At 30.6% G+C, this 19005-nt stretch overlaps 1 protein-coding gene across 1 annotated transcript in view; it reads left to right on the top strand.

Moving 5' to 3' along the window:
- LOC129226220 (period circadian protein-like) overlaps positions 1–16407 on the top strand; it is a 56212-nt gene extending 39805 nt beyond the window's left edge. Inside the window, exon 14 of the mRNA XM_054860819.1 lies at positions 15482–16407. Within this exon, the coding sequence (XP_054716794.1) occupies positions 15482–15535 (54 nt within the window). The 3' untranslated portion in view covers positions 15536–16407. The remainder of the gene's footprint in view (positions 1–15481) is intronic.
- The last annotated feature ends 2598 nt before the right edge of the window (positions 16408–19005 follow it).

Below are 19005 nucleotides of genomic sequence, written 5' to 3'. Positions count from 1 at the left end.
TTTAGATATTTTACAAAAAAATAATTGATCATTTAACGATGTTATGAGAAATGCCCATAAGTAATATATTAATAAAAGTTGCCATCACCATTATTTTTTCTTCTAAAAATTTTAGGAAAAAAATGTTGCAAGAATGAGAACATTTTATTTCTCAATGAAAAATTATTTGTTTGAAGCCCAAAGCACTGAAATAGAAAACAAATACTCTAAAAGAAAAGAAGCTTTTAAAAAATTTCTATTTATTACAGTTAAAGTGTAAAAGTAATAACAAAGTAAAAAGGAAGAATAATAAAATTCTGTTGTGATGCAAAACAACTATTTAATTCAAGCAATTTTTTTAACTTATAAGAGAAATGCGAAATTAAGTCTGAAGATATTGTGAACTCTTTCACTTATAGTGAAAGAGTTCACAATATTCACACAATAAATCACAAGCACTCTGTCAGTATTTTAAGAGAAAGTTGGAGACATTTAAGAAATAGGTATGATGAATTTTGTCGATAAAGTTTAATGTGCAGTAAAAGATCAGTACAGTGATCAGTAAATTACAGTAAAAGATCAAAACTTAGTACATGTCAACATTGACCATGAATGTCAGCATTCATTTAGCAAAGACATTGGTGAAGGACTGAATATTTCCCGTAAATCTCACCAAATATAATGGTGAATGTTGTCATTCTCCAACTTCGATCTTTCACAGTAACATATACACAAGTTTTTTTTAAATATTTTTTAATGTTACTATTTTAACATATTTTGAAACTCATTATTAAAAAAATATCTGCTTTTAAAGCTCTATCTGTTTGTTAAAAATTATCTACAATAAGTTCAGTTGCATTGCTTAAACTTTTAAAATATGTTTTGGTTAATAAATATTTTATAAACATTTTATAACAATAGCATTGAAGTATTTTTGATTTTTTTTATCCAAAATAAAATGTAAAAGATTATTCAAATAAAAGAACTTTTGAAGTCTGAAAATATTTTCTTTTAAGTTTTACTAGGGGTCACATTTTTATTTATGATTTTCTTATAATTAGAATCTTCTTTTATTGTTATGTATAAGCCTTTTTTTTTAAAATGAAAGTTAGTTATTTTTTCTGTTATCCTATAGTGGGAATAAATTAATTTTAACTAAATTTTTTATTATAATGGAATAATGTGTTTAGATTAGTGTTTCTTTAAGTAAAATATTAGTAATTTATCTAGGTTGTTCTTTAAAATATTTTTTGTTCCTCTTTTGGTTTTTCCGCTTATAATTTTTGATGTGTTTTAGACAAGTTTTTCTTTACTCTTTAAAAAAAGATCTAATTAATTCATGTAAATATTTCTGATGGTATTTAAAAGTCTTTGTATTATTAAACTATTTGAAATTATTTCCGTTGCACACGTGTTACACATATTTGTGCCTTGAATATCGTTGCTTCACTGATTTTGCGAAGACAGTTAAATTTTTCCAGTTTCAAGGTATGTGAACATTAATATTCAAGATTAGGAGGTTTGTATTTTCATAAAATATTGAGGTAAGAAATTTTTTCCTCTCTGTTTATTTTTCAACTCTTATGAAAAGTTTTGCTCAATGAGCCTCTTAGTCACAGTCAAGGAGAATTTTAAAGCTTCTACATGTGTATGTCAGGTATTGAAAATCCAAAATAGGCTGCAAATATTTTGTCAGGAATATTTTTTTGTGTATTTTAAAAAAAACAGTCGATAGTATCAAGTAGTATGAGAAAAAAGATTTTAAATTAACGCATTTGACTGTCTCATTAATTTTTTAAATACAAATTATCAAATACCCCAAGTGGTGAATTCAAATTAGCATCTGTTTTTCTCCTGCTATATTCTGTTTCATCATTTGAAAGTTTATTTTTTTCTATGAAATTTGTCACTATTCTCTTCATTCTCTTTCACATTTCACTCCCCCCGAAAAAATCTCTAGCTATATCTCTGGTTTCAGTGCTAGTTGTTTTTATTATTATTACTAGTTGCATGCCCAGCTTTGTAGAGTCTGCCTCGAAAAGAAAAAAAAGTTGTGTCAAGTGATTCATATTCAACAATCTGGTTTAAATTTTTTTTAAAAAAAGGTGAAATTTCCCAAAATAATGACAATAGTCCCTAAAATCCCTCTTTTAAATTCGGAAGTTAGTCCCTAAAAATCCCAATTCCTGACAGATGGCATGTGGCGCTGCATGAGCTATTTTGATTGTTGCATCGATCCATGTCAAGAAAAAGAACTGGGGGTACGTATACCATGAGGCTTGTCTTTTTCTCCTGCATAAATAAGGAGAAGGTTAAAAGGGTCATTTGAATAAAGGCAACTGTCCCAGAGTAGCATCAAATAGACAAGCATATATTTTATGATGAATAGTGACTTAACTTAATTAAATTTTATATATGACTAATAAGTATTTAATTACAAAACATTTTTGTAATTAATTTGAATTAGAAAAATATCTAACTTCCATTTAAAGAGTTAACAATCTTTCATTTGGAAAACATGCTCTTTTTTTCTGAAGTTTTGCTGTCTGCAGAATTTTAGACATGGTATTAGTCACATTAAATGAGCTGAAAAAACTGTTAATATGTAGTTTAAAATAGTTTTGATGTGACTAAAATTGAGCTTATTTAATGAAAACTTTAAATCAAAATTAATTTTTTTCATTTTTTGGAATTATTTAAAAAGTTGATCTCAAAAAAAAGTGGTTAGCCCCACAAATAGATCCGTATTTTATAATTAGAGTTGTGCAACAATCATTATTAGAAATGCCCTCAGACCACAGCACCCAAAATCCTCAGTACAAACTTGATATTAATCCCCCAAAAATGTAATAATGAAGTTTATCACACATTTTAATAATTTTCTTTCTGGAAAGATATCTTTGTAAAGGAATTACAAAATCAAGGAACAGGGTCATAATTGTAATGATGCAGTACTAATAGAGTCAACCAGCAACATACTAGAAGCATAGGTGACATTCTTTCTGTCAAATAAGTAAGGACCCAATAACTTATACTTGAGTGTATGGGTGCTTCCAGTGACTGCAGATTCAGATTTTTTATTTCCAATTTTGATTTGATAGAATTGCACAAAAAATTACTAGCAGTGAAACAGAAACTCCTTTGCAACAAGCATTTATTGTTTAAATACAGTCGGACCTCCATATATCGAAGTAGCAAATTTCCGGAAAAAAAATCGATACATAGAAATTTCGATATATAGAAACGATCTTATTTTATCGTACAAATCTCCTAAAACACTAAAATTAAAGCTAATTTTCGTGTATGAAACGCAATTTCTAATTTATACGAGCATCGGATTAAATGAAAGTTGAAAAAAAAAACAGAAATTACATTTTTGCGCCGTCATACATCTTCATTCTTCGGCAACTAACTTGATTCGCAACATTGGGGGGGGGGGTCGTTTTGACACAGTAATCGAGAGAAAAGTAAAAAATCAATCTACTTAACTTGAATGATTTTTACTGAAGCTAAAAAGACTAGGAATGATAATCAACAGACAAAAAGGATAAATTGAAACTGATTTTACAGTGTTACTGGTTACAACTTAGATTTTAAATAAACTTGAGGGAATTTAAGAACTTTAGAACGGAACAACGGCCTATCTACACAGCCCTCAACCCCAGATTCCTTATAAATTTCGTAGCAACCTTTAGTGAACATAATTTTCTCCCCTAATTTTCATTTTTCATGAGACAAACAGTCTGAAGTGGAAAAAAAATCTACGAATGTCTTGAAAATTTTTTCGATATATAGAGATTTTTTCGATGTATAGAAACAATTTTTCTATGTAATGAACATAGAAATTTGCTGGGATTTCGATATATAGAACATTTCGATATGTGGAAGTTCGATATATGGAGGTTCGACTGTATTTTCTTAAGGATCTGTGTAGTAGGAAAAGATAAAACTTATTTCAGTGCATTGGGTCGGAAAGTTTACATTTTAGTGAGGGCGAGCATCGCAGACTCTGGCTCAAATGCTTCTCAATTTGTTTTATCTTCGTTTACTATCAAATTCCTTCAAACTCCGAGTAAATTTTTTGACTACAAAATTTTTTTGTTGCATTAAACTAAGCCTCGGTTTTTATGAACAGGAATTTAAAAATTGATTTAAAAACTAACGTGCAATAATATATTCTGTTTTTAGCGCAAGAAAATTCTCGAACTTTAGACCATCGTAACAATATCTAGAAGTTGAAATAAGATTATGTAGTTGGCTAGAATGTCCCTTTGCCTACTTTCAATAACACGTAAAAAATGAGTTTGTGGAAATATGGATGCTGCCTGTTTGTTTGTAAATGAGCCATTAACATTTGGATGGAGGAATATTATTGCATGTTATTTTTAGACCATTGCCTTACATAGGTTTAATAACTAAATCTATAGTTTAACTAACATCATAGTTTATAATATTTAACTTAAAATGTTTTTTTTCATGGAACTTTTCTTCCTTTTTCACTATTACAATGAAAAACATTTTTACAATTTTACAAAGTTTACAATGAAAAACATTTTTATAATATTGGGGCATTCCACGGTATTTTTGACATTATGTAGAGTCCGTAACATGACCTCTTTTTGCCATAACTTTTTAATTTACCGTTTGATTTGCAAATTATTTTAATTTGAGCTGGTGTGTTGGTAGGAAAAGATCAAAATAAAGTAATATGCTAATCAAACAGTAAATTAAAAAGTTATGGCAAAAAAGGTCACGTTACGGACTCTACACAAATGTCAAAAATACTGTGGAATGCCCTTATTACAAAACAACAATTTTACAAAGCTTTAAAAAGTATTAATTTTGCCCCAGATCAAGTTTCTTATCAAGTCATCATCAGATTTATATTTGCTTTTGCAATCAGCCAAAAGTGTTGAGAGTATGGAAATGTTCAACTGTTTCCTTTCAGCAAAATTTGATTGGTTTGAGAAGTGTCTTATGGAATGCAGCAACACCAGATCCTCATTCTTTGCTCAAATGCAGAAATCGTTGAAAACTAATACAGTAGAGTCCCTTTAATCCGAGCCCTGTTTATGAGAGCGCCGCTGAATCTGAGGTACCGTAAATAGTGGACTTATCCCCTCTCGCGATAGCTTAAAATTTCCTACCTCTCTGTTTTACTTGAAATTTAACGAATAATCTTATACATAGTACTTTTGTTTTAAACTTGTATTTTCAAATCTTCTCTCACTATTTTTTCCCTATTTAATCTCTCTTACCCTCTAATTTTTTCATCTATTTTCATAGTTGCATATAAAACTAATTTTTTTCAATAATTTTTGTTGCATAGTCCGCATAATTACAGTTTTCAGTATTAATCGGAATTAGTGTCAGTCCCGATCAACTTGGATTATCGGGACTCGACTGTATATAAATTTAAATGACTTTTAATTATAAATCCAAAAAGTGTTGGTCCAAGAGCCAATGAGTGCCAGACCTTAGTCATGGTATAATGGACCAAAATTTTTCTGCATAAGCACATCACAGAAGGTCAGAAAGGATTGCTATTATTTAAGCTGAATGGCACAGGGTTTGGCAGGAAACAGGCAGCAAAGGTGCACACATAAAATTGCTGTGAAAACTATACATCATAGATTCAATCCATGTCATATGACATGGTGGTCCCCATGCAACCATCCCCTATTTGAAGGATGTTTTAGAGAGGTGCAGACATGACTTTGAAACTAAACTATGCACATTTTCAGTTTCCAAGACAAAAATCATGAGTATCAAGGACACCTCAAAAAGAAAAAAAAAGTGGACTCCAAAACAGCCTCCAATGATTGATCAGCCTGAACACGGCAATTTGTTTCACAAAGCTTATCTGCCATTTCGGAGCCTCTTTTTTTTTTTATCCTAGATCCTTAGAATATGGGTCTTGGAAGTTGAAAATTTGTGTAGGTTAGTTTCAAAGGCATGTCTGCACCTCTATAAAATTTCGTTCAAATCGGAGATGGGCAGATGGAGAGGATGAGGTCACTTTCCATGGAATGACTCAATGATGTTTAGTTTTTTGATGTACACCTTTGCTGCCTGTTTCCTGCCAAAGCCTATGCGACTTTGCTTAAATAATAATGAACCTTTCTAGCCTGCTGTGAAGAAAAACTTCGGGCCTTTATAATATGACGTAGGTCTGGCGCTCCTGGGCTCTTGTTCTATGTGTAATGTCAATGAAAGAGGAATTATTTTAAGTTATCAGATAAAAAGCATGTCATGTACTGTTTTACTTCTGAAACATTGTAATTCTTGTAAATATACTGTCACTGTATATTACATATAGATTACAAATTTTGTACCAAAAGTAGCCAGTTAGAATCAAAAGTCCCCGTGTGCATTTTTTCAGCCAGCCACTGAAACCATCCTTTTCCCTTTCTAGTTTCACATGTTCTATGAATATTTTCAAAGTTGCAGATATTAAACGTTAAATATTGAACACTTTATGCCATCTATAGACTTCATTAATTCTGACTTTAAAAGGAACTAGTTTCCAGAAAAATTTGTATATATTATTTACATTGTAATTAGTGTAGTTTACATAATCTAGTGTGCAATGCAATAAAATAGTCCAACAGTTCCTAGTAGATGAGGTAACTGGTATGTTTTTTTTTTGTAATTCAGGACTCTTTTTTTTTTTTTTTTTGTACTTCTTGTAAATCAATAAATTAGTTTTCCTCAATCTCTTTTACTCAAGAATAAATGAATAAATAACCACCCATAAGTATCTAAATTATTTCATTGAATCAATTTAATGCGGAGATGGAGAGATATTTAATTTAATACCTGAATTTGAGATTAGAAAGAGTTAATGCATCTCAAAGTATTTGAACCTTTTGTCAAATTATTAGTGGTTATATTTGATAGTCATTTTCTTTACTTAGGAAAGAAATAGTCAAAAAACGATTGAGAAGTAATCAAGCTTTTAAGTTTGATTTCTTCCTATTTTGAGCTTTGTGTTGGAAAGTAAATAAAATTCAAATTTAAACGGAAGAAACTTTTCATTTACTACATTCTTTTCTAATGCAGACTGAAAATATTAATGTCATTCTATATTCAGTATCCATCAGAAAGTTAATGATATAAATATTACTTGCTACTTTAGATGTTTTGTAAACGGTAATCAGTGGTCTTGGATTTATTATTGGTCTTGGATTTATTACCAATACCGATGAATAAAAGATTATTCTCCTGTAACTTCGGTTTAGGATATTTTATTGCATAGCAGAACTGTGTTATGTCCCACATCATTTGATTCTTCAAATTAAATTATTATTGTTATATTAATTTTGTTGCAAAACAAAGCTGGGAGAGATTGTCATGTTGTTGAATACACCATTTGAAGTCCTTTACGAGCTAATACATAACTTTTTTCTGAAAATTTCTGCACTGAATGTATATTTTACATACAAAAAAACAATGCCTTAAACAACATTCTATCTAGTTTTTGAATATGGGATTAGGGTGAAACAAAACAAAACAGTATCATATAACAAGCAAGATGAAAAAGAAAATTTGTAAAAATACTTAGTTATTACTTGTACTATACCAAAAGTGTAAGGTGAAAATGAAATTTCATTTCCATGTAAATAGTTTATGCATGAGAGGTAGAGAATGAAATGTTTCAAAAATTGTTTGTTTATAGATATATATTTCCCCCAATGGCTATCACATGGATGTTAGAAGTGTCTGAAATTTTTGTTAGATTCTGATTTGCTTCCAAATAGTTACTTATAAGCTTTTCATAATTTTATTGTTGCCCGTATATTTAAGAGCAGTAGTGATAATTAAGCAGTGTTAAATACTTCAGTATATGTCCTTGTAGCTTAGAGAATAATAGCTTTATTGTTATTGAGTTGTTTCCTTTTACGTCAATTCATATTCTTCATTGTGGATAGAAATTGGTTGCACTTTTAAATTACCTGTTTTAAATGGTTTATAAAATACAAAAGTATTGTTCAGCCAATGCTATTTGGTGTCCCCCCCCCCCTCTAATTCGATTGCAAATGCTGCATTCCCTTGAAATTTGCAAGATTTTATTCTTTCCAATATAAAAGTGTGGCAAAGCTAAAAATTCTATTGAGTACATTGAACTTTTGCAGTATTTTTATTCAGTTTTTCAGTTCTTTCCATATGCAGCTTCTTAATACTAGTAATTTCAATTGAACCTTTTTGGGATCTAACCCCTCTTTTATTTCCATAAGAAAATCTCAATATTTTGGAACACAACTTTTAAATGGTAGAGATAACTTTGCTCCTTTTTCTTCGAAATTTAGCTGCAGTGTGCAGAAAAAAAATGTTTTTAATTTTAAAGATTATTTTTGTATTTTCAAAGTTACGTGTTTGATTAATAAAACAGTTTTCCAATTTTTAGCTATACAATTAAATCTTTTTCATTTTGAATGTAAATTATTTTGAACAGATTACAGTCGTACTTCGCGCTTCGACTTTCGCGGTTTCACTACATCGCGTTTTTTTTTTTTTTTTTTCAATTATCGCAATGAGCCTTTTTTATGTTCTCGTGTAAACTTTTTCGAACAAGATAATGACAAATTATGTCTTTTAAGTAAGGTAAGCTCTTCTTAGGGACTGTAGTTGTACTAGTTGAGGGAGTGGAGGTTTAAAATCGCCGAAGAAATTTTATCTCAATTTAACCTTAAACGCTAACTGCAAAGTATAAATCACTGTATTATTACTAGGGGATAAATACATCTCTAATGGTGTTCAACAACGTACTAGCTTTTTAAGCTGTATGTGTAATACCTTTGATGAGGATAAATGTAGAGGAAGAAAGGCAGGGGCGTAGCTAAGGGGGGGTTTTGGGGACAAAACCCCCCCCCCCCCCGAAAAGTTAGTCTCAAAAAAAAAAAAGAGAAAAAGAAGAGAGAAGAGACAGAAAAAAAAAAGAAGAAAAGGAAAAAATTCCAAGCGATTATACATATATATATATATATATATATATATATATATATATATATATATATATATATATATATATATATATATATATATAAAAGAAACCCCCCCCCCCGAAAGTCGGGTCTAGCTACGCCACTGAAGAAAGGGGGTACATACGGTCACTAACTTAAAATTAATTCATCATTGAACAAGTTGAAGTTTAGCTATTTTCATAGGTTAGTAGTAGTGTGTAAGAACTGCATGTGTATTGTGTGTGTACTTTATTTCCCAATATAATTAATGTGATATCGATTCCGTCTAATATATCTCGTTTTCTCATATTTTGTGCAATATATTAAGTAATACAAATTGGATAAGGGTGCTGTTTCATGCCTAGGGGGCTCTAACTATGTTGAAAACCTATTTAAATTGTCGTCAGTAGGTTTTATGCCCTCTAATTAGGAAAATATTCGGTTTATAAATACAGAATCCTACTTCGCGGAAATTCAGTTATCGCGGTGAAGTCTGGAACGAATTAACCGCGATAAACGAGGGTTAACTGTATACATTTTATCTACAATATTTTGATAAGGTTTACATTATTTGAAATCAATACTAGCAATGTAAGATTTATGAAAGATATTATGCTGACAAAATTTGTAATCGGGAAAAGAGAAAACATGTACAATCTCTCTTGGTTTTCGCTTGTACGAGAGTGGTAAGTAAAATGTGCAGTGTAAAGTTCGTGGGATCCCTTTTTTTTAAAAACCTTTTGTGTTTATGTGTGCAGGCAAAAGAAAGTGGGAGCGTTATCTAACCCCCCATCTTTGCCCCTTCACGTCTTGTCAGATGTTATTTGAATGGATAGCTGCGCCATTTCTGTCTGTTTTCTCTTTTTCAGGCCGATCCCTAAACCGAGGTGGGTTGTCTGGCTCTATTTAATCGGAGGGCAGCTTCCGAGGATCTTTCGTGCATGCCCCCGGGTTACTTCCTTCGTTTTGTTGCTGTCTTTTAGCTGCTGTAGCATCTCGGTTGCTCTGAGCAGAAATTCAGTAACTGGTTTGAAGTGCCATCTTTTAAATTTTTTTTTTTAGCTTGTGACATTTCTCGAGCATTCGGGAAATTGCTGTTGTGTCCTAGCCTTGATATTTATTTCCAAAAAGCATGCGTTATTTTTTATCATTCTAAAACCATTTTATAGAAGTCATTCCTTGTTATAAAGGATACATACTGTCTGGGGTTTCAAGTTTTATTGACCATAAATAGCGTACAGTTAATATTTTCATTCTGCATATTGAATAGAAGTCATTCCCTGTTTAAAAAATAGATACTATTTGGGGTTTTAAGCTTTATAGACCATAAATAGCATACAGTTAATATTTTCATTATTTATTTTCATTCTGCATATTGAATAGAAGTCATTCCCTGTTAAAAAGAATCTATACTATCTGGGGTATTACTGACCGTAAATAACATACAGTTAATATTTTCATTATTTATTTTCATTCTGCATATTGAATAGAAGTCATTCCCTGTTTAAAAAATAGATACTATATGGGGTATTAAGCTTTATAGATCATAAATAGCATACAGTTAATATTTTCATTATTTATTTTCATTCTGCATATTGAATAGAAGTCGTTCCCTGTTAAAAAGAATCTATACTATCTGGGGTATTACTGACCGTAAATAGCATACAGTTAATATTTTCATTCTGCATATTGAATAGAAGTCATTCCCTGTTAAAAAGAATCTATACTATCTGGGGTATTACTGACCGTAAATAGTATACAGTTAATATTTTCATTATTTATTTTCATTCTGCATATTGAATAGAAGTCATTCCCTGTTTAAAAAATAGATACTATTTGGGGTTTTAAGCTTTATTGACCGTAAATAGCATACAGTTAATATTTTCATTATTTATTTTCATTCTGCATATTGAATAGAAGTCATTCCCTGTTAAAAAGAATCTATACTATCTGGGGTATTACTGACCGTAAATAGCATACAGTTAATATTTTCATTATTTATTTTCATTCTGCATATTGAATAGAAGTCATTCCCTGTTTAAAAAATAGATACTATATGGGGTATTAAGCTTTATAGATCATAAATAGCATACAGTTAATATTTTCATTATTTATTTTCATTCTGCATATTGAATAGAAGTCATTCCCTGTTAAAAAGAATCTATACTATCTGGGGTATTACTGACCGTAAATAGCATACAGTTAATATTTTCGTTATTTATTTTCATTCTGCATATTGAATAGAAGTCATTCCGTGTTTAAAAAATAGATACTATATGGGGTATTAAGCTTTATAGATCATAAATAGCATACAGTTAATATTTTCATTATTTATTTTTGTTCAGCATTGTCATTAAATTACTTTCTGAGGTCAGTATTTTCAAATAAAAATAGTACTTGAAATTCTGACTGCCTATGTATAGTGGCAAAAGAGGAAAAAAAAAAATTGTATACAAAGTAGAAAAGCTTTGCTTACTTGTATATATATATACATTTTTTTTAAATTGGTTTTTGTACATTGTTTCACTTCTCAATTCAGCAAAGTTTCAAATTGTCTGAATTTCCTTTCCACTATTGCTCTTCGAATGTTTTCATTTGCATAATGAATCTCAAACATTTCGAAGCAGTGAAAATAATTTTCCATTGAGGATTCATTTGATACCAGGATTATTCTTTGACGCATAAGCTTGCATATAATGATATACTTAATGAGATAGACCTCAATCTTTCACGAAAACTTATTGCCTGTTAATGCTTATGCTTGCTTTGCTTAACTTAGCCGTTTTATTTTCAAAGATCATTCAGATATCTATATATATAAACATGGAAAATCATGACATTCCCCGATGAGTGTCATTATTTATTTTAATCTTCCATGAAGTATTATTTGAACTTCTTGGTTGTAAATGAATCAAGAACAGATGAATTTCTTACTATGCAGCAAAATAATACACAAAAAATTCAATGAATTGTTTCCGGAAATTTTATTATCAGCTTTCGATGATTATAGCATGGATTGATTTTTGTAGTTAAATCTTTAGCTGTAAATTTTAAAACTGTATTTAGCAACTAATTTTTAGTGTGTATTTTTGTATTTTAACATGTTATGACCACATGGATTTTTTTCTCAAAAGGTAGATTTTTTATCCATCGACATTTAAGAGAAATCGTGTCAGTAACTTTTTTGTACAACATTTAGAATTCACTGATAATTTGAAAACATCTTTACCATGAAGTTTGTTTTTGTAGCACTGTCTGATAGTTTTTTGAGTGAGCTATGAGAGTTATTTTTAAATGTATAGCTTTAAAACTGACAAAGAATTGATGTTGTTGAGTTGACACTTTAATTTTAGCTTTAGTAATATTTTTTTCCTTGCGTTATTTTGGGTATATTTGATAAAAAGCAAGTTAATAAAAATTAAAAATGTATCATTGTTGAAATTTCTGTTTGAAGGAAATATTTTTGTCAAATGCTGTGGTGCTATCTTGACGGAAATCATGTGGTGATGTAAACTTAAAACAGTTACTGTGTTTTATGCTTAGGGGAACTGACTTGCTTTGTAGTTTTTCCAGAATTTTGTTTTTACTTAATTTGCTTTGTTTTATTAGACCTTTTCTATCTTTCTTTTATTAGCTTGTAACATTTAAAAATTATTTTATTTATTTTTTTGTTTTATTATAATTTATTAGTTTTACTATTTACTATTTTAAAACTTTTTCTTTTGTTTATTTGCTCTGAAGTTTTGATATTATTCTCCACACTGTTTGCAAAAGTGCAGTGATAAATCTGATGAATAGCGACTCAAAAAAAAAAAAAAAAAAAAGTGATATATTGTTCAAATGTAAAAACAAAATCAGTTTTGTAATTGAATTTTGTATGACTGTACTACTTTTGACTCTTCAAAGTTTCAAAAAATTTATTCTTAAATCATTGTTTTATACAGAATAGGCCATGACTCATCTTCTAGTTTCTCATAAAAAGTAGTTTTTTTTTTAAATAATTTAGTTTGTTCCCTTTTTATTCCATGGTCTAGTCATATTAAAACATTTATAATCTTATTATCATTTTTACTCTTCATAACATGGCTGAAATTGAGATTTAGATTTTCAAGTATCTCGACATGATTTTAGTTTGATGTAATTTAATAATATTCTTTGATGTTATTCTAGTGAATGAGATTTATTATATATATATAGGCAAATAGAAAAGTATGCCAATTGGGAAACTGTTTTAAGTGGGTGCATCTAATCTTGGGACACACAAAATCTAAAAAAAAATTGTCTCAATCAGTGTGTGACTGTGAGCTGTAAAAATGAAGGTTAATGAGAAGAGGGTAAATTTCAGGTCTAGGACATCAGATTTACATTCTGATTTTTGTTATCAACAATGCCAGAGACTTATTATTTGGATAGGGTTAACCAGTCCTGATTTCTACCTAGGTGTATGATAGTTAAGTTGCGATTCAGTAAAAAAGTTCTAAACCATATTAAAAGAATAATTAGAACAAACTGGAATCAAGTATGGTTTCCTCAATCTTTCGGAATTTAGAGGACGTTGTTCAAAATAGGCTCGGTTTTGGTTGCCTTGTTCATACCTGCCAACTGTACTAGATTTTCCGAGAGAGACCCCGATTTTTAACATTTCTCCTGGTCTCCCGATTTTTATTGAAAATCTCCCGGTTTTTATTAATCTCTAAAAAAAATCCCTCCATTTAGAGATTTTTTTGAAAATGAAAAAAATAAACCCCTTTAAAATAAATTTTTACATCATTTTAGCGCTTTTACTTCATGGTTTGAAAATTTCCTACTCAATTTCAAACTTTAGCACATTGGAATCTGGCAACATCAGTTCTTGTTTACGTTTGCAATCTTGCTTTGTGCACTCATCACTAAGCCTATGTTGCTTAATTACAACGTTTCTTGTTGTACACAAAACGGTCGCTATTATCGGGCATTTTGCGGCCGAAATAAGTAGATTAAATCTTGTCGAAGACCTGAAAAAACTTGTCTATGATTGTAGTTTTACAGATAATTGAAATTCTTTTTTTCCCTAAATAACTTTTCATTGAAAAAGTATTACTTTTAACTTTTATTCTTCGAGTTAATATTTTCATTAATTAACCTCTGTGTTTATGACTCAAGGAACTTGCATATGATTGTACTTTAAGAGATAATAAAAAAAACCCTTTTTCCCCTCAACGACATGGAAAAAAGCGATATTGCGCCACATTGAAAAAATCTACTGGATTTTTTTCTTTGAATGTTGGCAGGTATGCTTGTTTAAAGAAGTTTCTGAAAGAACAAAATCTAAACCTTTATGATGATGTGGAGAGGGCTTCCAATGTTATGTTCTCTTTATCTGGTGAATTAAACGTATATAGACAATGCTCAGTGGACTTTGCACTTCCACCTTGTGCTGTCTACTCAACCTTTTGTCCCTTAAGTGGGTCCATAAAATGAGTACAAAACCTGCTTGAGAACTAAACCATGGGGGTTTCATGTACAGTTTAACCTCCATGGGCTGTTGCACCTCGAGTTTAGTCTAAATGTATATAGTAGAGAATTAAACAAAATCCAGTTATTTCCATTTTTACTTGTGGGAAAGGCGAGTTTTTTTTTTTTTTTTTTTGGTACTTGCCAAAAATGAGACGAGAGGACTTATTTTTCAGCTTTTCAGCCGCAATCTAACCTGAAAACTGAGAAACAATTTTTACTGTTGTATGATCATCAAAAATTAAAAGTGTGTTGAAGGAACTTGTTAGTGTTTTTGGAGGAAAACTTTTTCAAAATATTCTAGAACTTATGTGACTTAAGACGGAAGGGATCACCTCAGTTTTGCCTGGAATTTGTTGCTGGTTGACTCCTTTCTCATTTGTAATTCTTTAGCAATGAAAAATGTTGTTTTAATTCTTTCGATATGCAATTAAGTTACCCAATCCTATTGCAATCCAGTTGTAGTCGAAACGATTTTCTTGAGGTGTGTTATATAAAGCCTTAATGGCCAACTTCACTGCGGTACATGCTGTCCTCGGAAAGTGTCAACGGAGAAACATAAATACTGCTCCTTTTTTTGCATAACCATACTAATCAAATACGACACTTTGATAATATTTTTTTTTACTGAGTTACAATATTGAAAACTTTCAAAAAAGCAGTCACTCTTAGGAAAATTTGCCATTCACATTATCCTCTTTGCCATTTTCAAACTAAAAAACACTCATTTTTACCTAGGCATAGTATTTAACGATGCAGAGGAAAAAGAGTCGATTATTTTCCGTGATTCAGCATTTCCTGAAAAATGTTTATAAAGAAAAAAGCGAAGTTGATTTTAGGCAGTTTTTTCCATCTTCCTGCTAGCAGGGGTCTTCCATTTTTGTGCAGGTCCAGAGTTTGAATCTTTCTGCCTGAGCACCAAACGGTGGCGATAACAAAAGAATCCGTTTTTGTTATCTTGTATGTTTTTTTTTTAACGATATGGTCATAAAATGTATTATTGGAGTGAACTTCTGTTCTGACACTGGTTTCATATGTATTTCTAGGAGTTGGACCACCGAGAAGATTATCTATTGCAGCTCATGTGTGAGGATTCATAACTAATCCTCTCGTACGAATCACACTTGTACATACGACATTTCATACGTACATTAACATTTATACAGATATAGGTATTTTGCACCACGATGATTGTGTCGACTTCGTCCCCACCTTTCATGCAAATTCTTTCTGTTCTGTGTTAGAGTGAATGGAGAGGGTAGCTCTCTCCCGTCCTATTCGCTCAAATGATGCAGCAATCGGATAGGTTGTTGAAGAGCTTGATCAGTTTCTCGAACGTCCACCGTGAAACGAGGGAGCCACTTGTTGTGAACAGTCCTTTCTGTGTGATATTCTTGATTTGTTCCTTTTGTTGTTGTGAGGTGAATTGCCGGAAAAAGCATCTTTGCCTAAAAGTAACTAAATGCAGTAGAACTTTATATATCCTGAAGTAAAAAACACAGCCACGTTTAAATAATTACTGTTATATTTTTTTTTAATTTTATTTATTATAGTTCATATTGTCATTTTGTATGTTTGCTAAAAGTGTGTATTAGCTATGGGTCCAAAACTTTCTTTTCAATCACATTTTCGCTAACTTATTTTTCTTAAATATGAATTGCCTTCTTTTCTGTGACATATTAAAGCGTGTGAATATTCATGTTGCCAGCTGTGAGAGTAAATTATAAGATCCATTATGTTAGTAGATTAGAAAGTATTTCATTGGATACCATGGGCGCCCATATGCAAAATTTTAAAGAGGGGGGGGGGGGGGCTCAGATAATTTCCCCATGGAAACCGATTTCAGTACAGATTAGAGTTATTGAAGTTTGACGTTTTTAATAACTTATTCATTAATGGCTGGAGAAGAAATGTTTTTTCATTTTTGCAAAGAAAAAAGTACTAAAAGCAAGGAAATTCTAATTTCTAAGGGGGGGGGGGGGGGGGGCTTGAGCCCCCACTTGCCCCCCCCCCCTCCCCATATGGGCGCCTATAGCTGCCATATCACGCTAATTCGATCTGTCCTGTTCACTACCATACAGCCATGGGCAGGCAAACGGCAGTATCTGCAGAAATTAGTTTTTTGGGGTATTTGAAGAAATGTGTATTAGATTCAATACTTACAATAGGGAAATGGTGGAATTAGATGTTTTTTTCAGTGGAAACTAAATAAGCAAGCTTGTACAATAAAGCTAACGTACAACAATTGACAAAAAAAAAATGAAAAGGGTAGTTACTGCCCTTTACCTACCCATGGCAGCATACTAGGAGACTAGACATGGCATTTCAAGCTTCCCTCTGCCTACTACAGAGGTGGGTTTACTAGTTTGGACTGATCTTAGTGTACTAAGTCTTTAATTTATAGATGGTATTGTAACAGAGCAGAAATTTTAAGGCAACACTTTTTAACTTTAGGACAAACTATGATTAGACTGAAATTCCGATAGATCTATGTCAGATGGATTGAAGTTAGGCCAAATGAAAAGCACAGCTAGAGTAGTACCCCATAGTAGGATCGAATGATATACTTTTGCAGCTAAATGCAATGTTTCCTGAAAGCCAGGCCACTCACGTCGTTATTATGCCACAAAAAAGAAGGGCTTGTAATTGAATGCATTGCTTGTTGATGCAAAAAAGTCAGAGAAGCAGTAACTTTTGCTTTCTAGTCGGTTTTTACGAAAAGAAAAATCGATAGTTATCGTACAATTTTTCTACTGTAATGTTAAAATGTAAGTATAGTGATTTGTTACTTGGTTTACTATTCTTGAAACAAGCACTGCAATCTATTCCAACCCTTTAAATACATTGTAACTCTATTAAGTAATTATAACACATTAGTAACTTATACCTCAATCATAAATTAACATTATTTTAAGTGATTTCTTGCAAAAATATACTTATGAACCATTATTGTCATACTTTATGTTCATCAAACATTAAAAGTTTGAAAATATCTGCACAAGTTGTCTTTATATTTTACTATAAATAGTGACTTAACTTAATAATTAAATTCTATATATAACTTATAAATATTCAACTATAAAACATTTGTAATATATTAATATAAAATTTTATATTGGACTAATAAATAGCATTTTCATAATTAATTTGAATCACAAAAATATCTTAACTTCCATTTAAAGAGTTAACAACTTTTCATTTGAAAAACATTTGCGCTGTCTTCAAAACTTTAGATATGATATTAGTCAATGAGCTGAAAAAGCTGTTAATATATAGTTTAAAACAGTTCAGATGACTAAAATTGAGCTTATTTAATGAAATATTTTCTCAAAATTAAATATTTTCACTGTTTGGAATTATTTAAAAAGTCTATCTCAAAAAAAAAAGTCTTTTTCCCAACAAATAAAGCTCGTTTTTTTTCCTAAACTTAACAACACTAGTTTTGTTCATATGAACTGAAACACAAAATATTGCTATTAATATTAAATGGTCTAAATGAACAGAATTTTTGTAGTTAAATGAAGCCAAATTACAGATTTTAACTCTCACCTAACACACTGAATTTTTTTATGAAATAAAATGAGGCTTTGTGATATTTTGTGGGTAATTTAGTTATGACTAGTATTAAAAATGTCTTAATGTACGCTTTTTCAGTTGCGTTACAATGGGATTTTCCAGTCACAAAAGTTAATCACTGTTTATGTTAAAGCTCATTATTTTACTTATGTAATCTTTCATTTACTATACTGGGGGTATTTCTATTATGAAATATTTCAAATATCTTTTTATTTTGTTCAGTATTTGATTCATAGATGGCACTGACTATCTTTTTGAATTCAATTTAAATGAACCAAGTATATTACCTTGGCAAATGAAATTCATTGTTCTTAGCAGAAGCAAATTGAAAGAAAATAAATATTACCTCCATTTTTTTAAAGCGTTGAAATCTTCTTCTGAGCTTAATAAATGTGTGGTTATTGCCATTTGTGAGGGAAAATTATCTTCGTGTAGATGTTTTAGTTAGGATATTGCAAATTCTACTGCATTAACTAGGGATTAAGCCAAAGAAAAGATATTTTTGCCTTTGATAATGGTGATTATAAAATTAGAACGTGAAATTCACCTTCGGTGACTCTCAAGTATTGAAAAACTTCATATTTTTAGACACACCATGTTTGGTGTAAAATTTACGAAGTTCTCTATGTGTGGAGTGTATATTTTTTTTATAAACAGAATGATTACCTTGTAAATAAGTATGTGTTTCCACTGATTTCCCAGAACTGAAATATTGTCATGGAGTTCAAGAGTTTGTGTTTAAATTCAACTAAAACGTTTCTTATTTCGTCGAGAAAAATGTTTTCATCTTCTGTCTGTTTCATCTTTGTACATATGTAAAAAAAAAACATCATGATTTATTTTGAAGAGATATAAAGTTGTTTCCTTTTTCAATTGTGTTGAATAAAAGATTGTGTTGTTTAATCATGGCGAATGGTGTTGAGAAGTATAAGCATTTAGCACATTCAAAAGTTATGTTGCAAAACATGCGTTCATTATGAATTGATGCATGTAA

Source organism: Uloborus diversus, chromosome 7 (assembly GCF_026930045.1).
Source record: "Uloborus diversus isolate 005 chromosome 7, Udiv.v.3.1, whole genome shotgun sequence".
Taxonomy (NCBI): domain Eukaryota; kingdom Metazoa; phylum Arthropoda; class Arachnida; order Araneae; family Uloboridae; genus Uloborus; species Uloborus diversus.
Note: the sequence above shows the minus strand (reverse complement) of the source record. Positions and strands in the feature narration are given on the sequence as shown.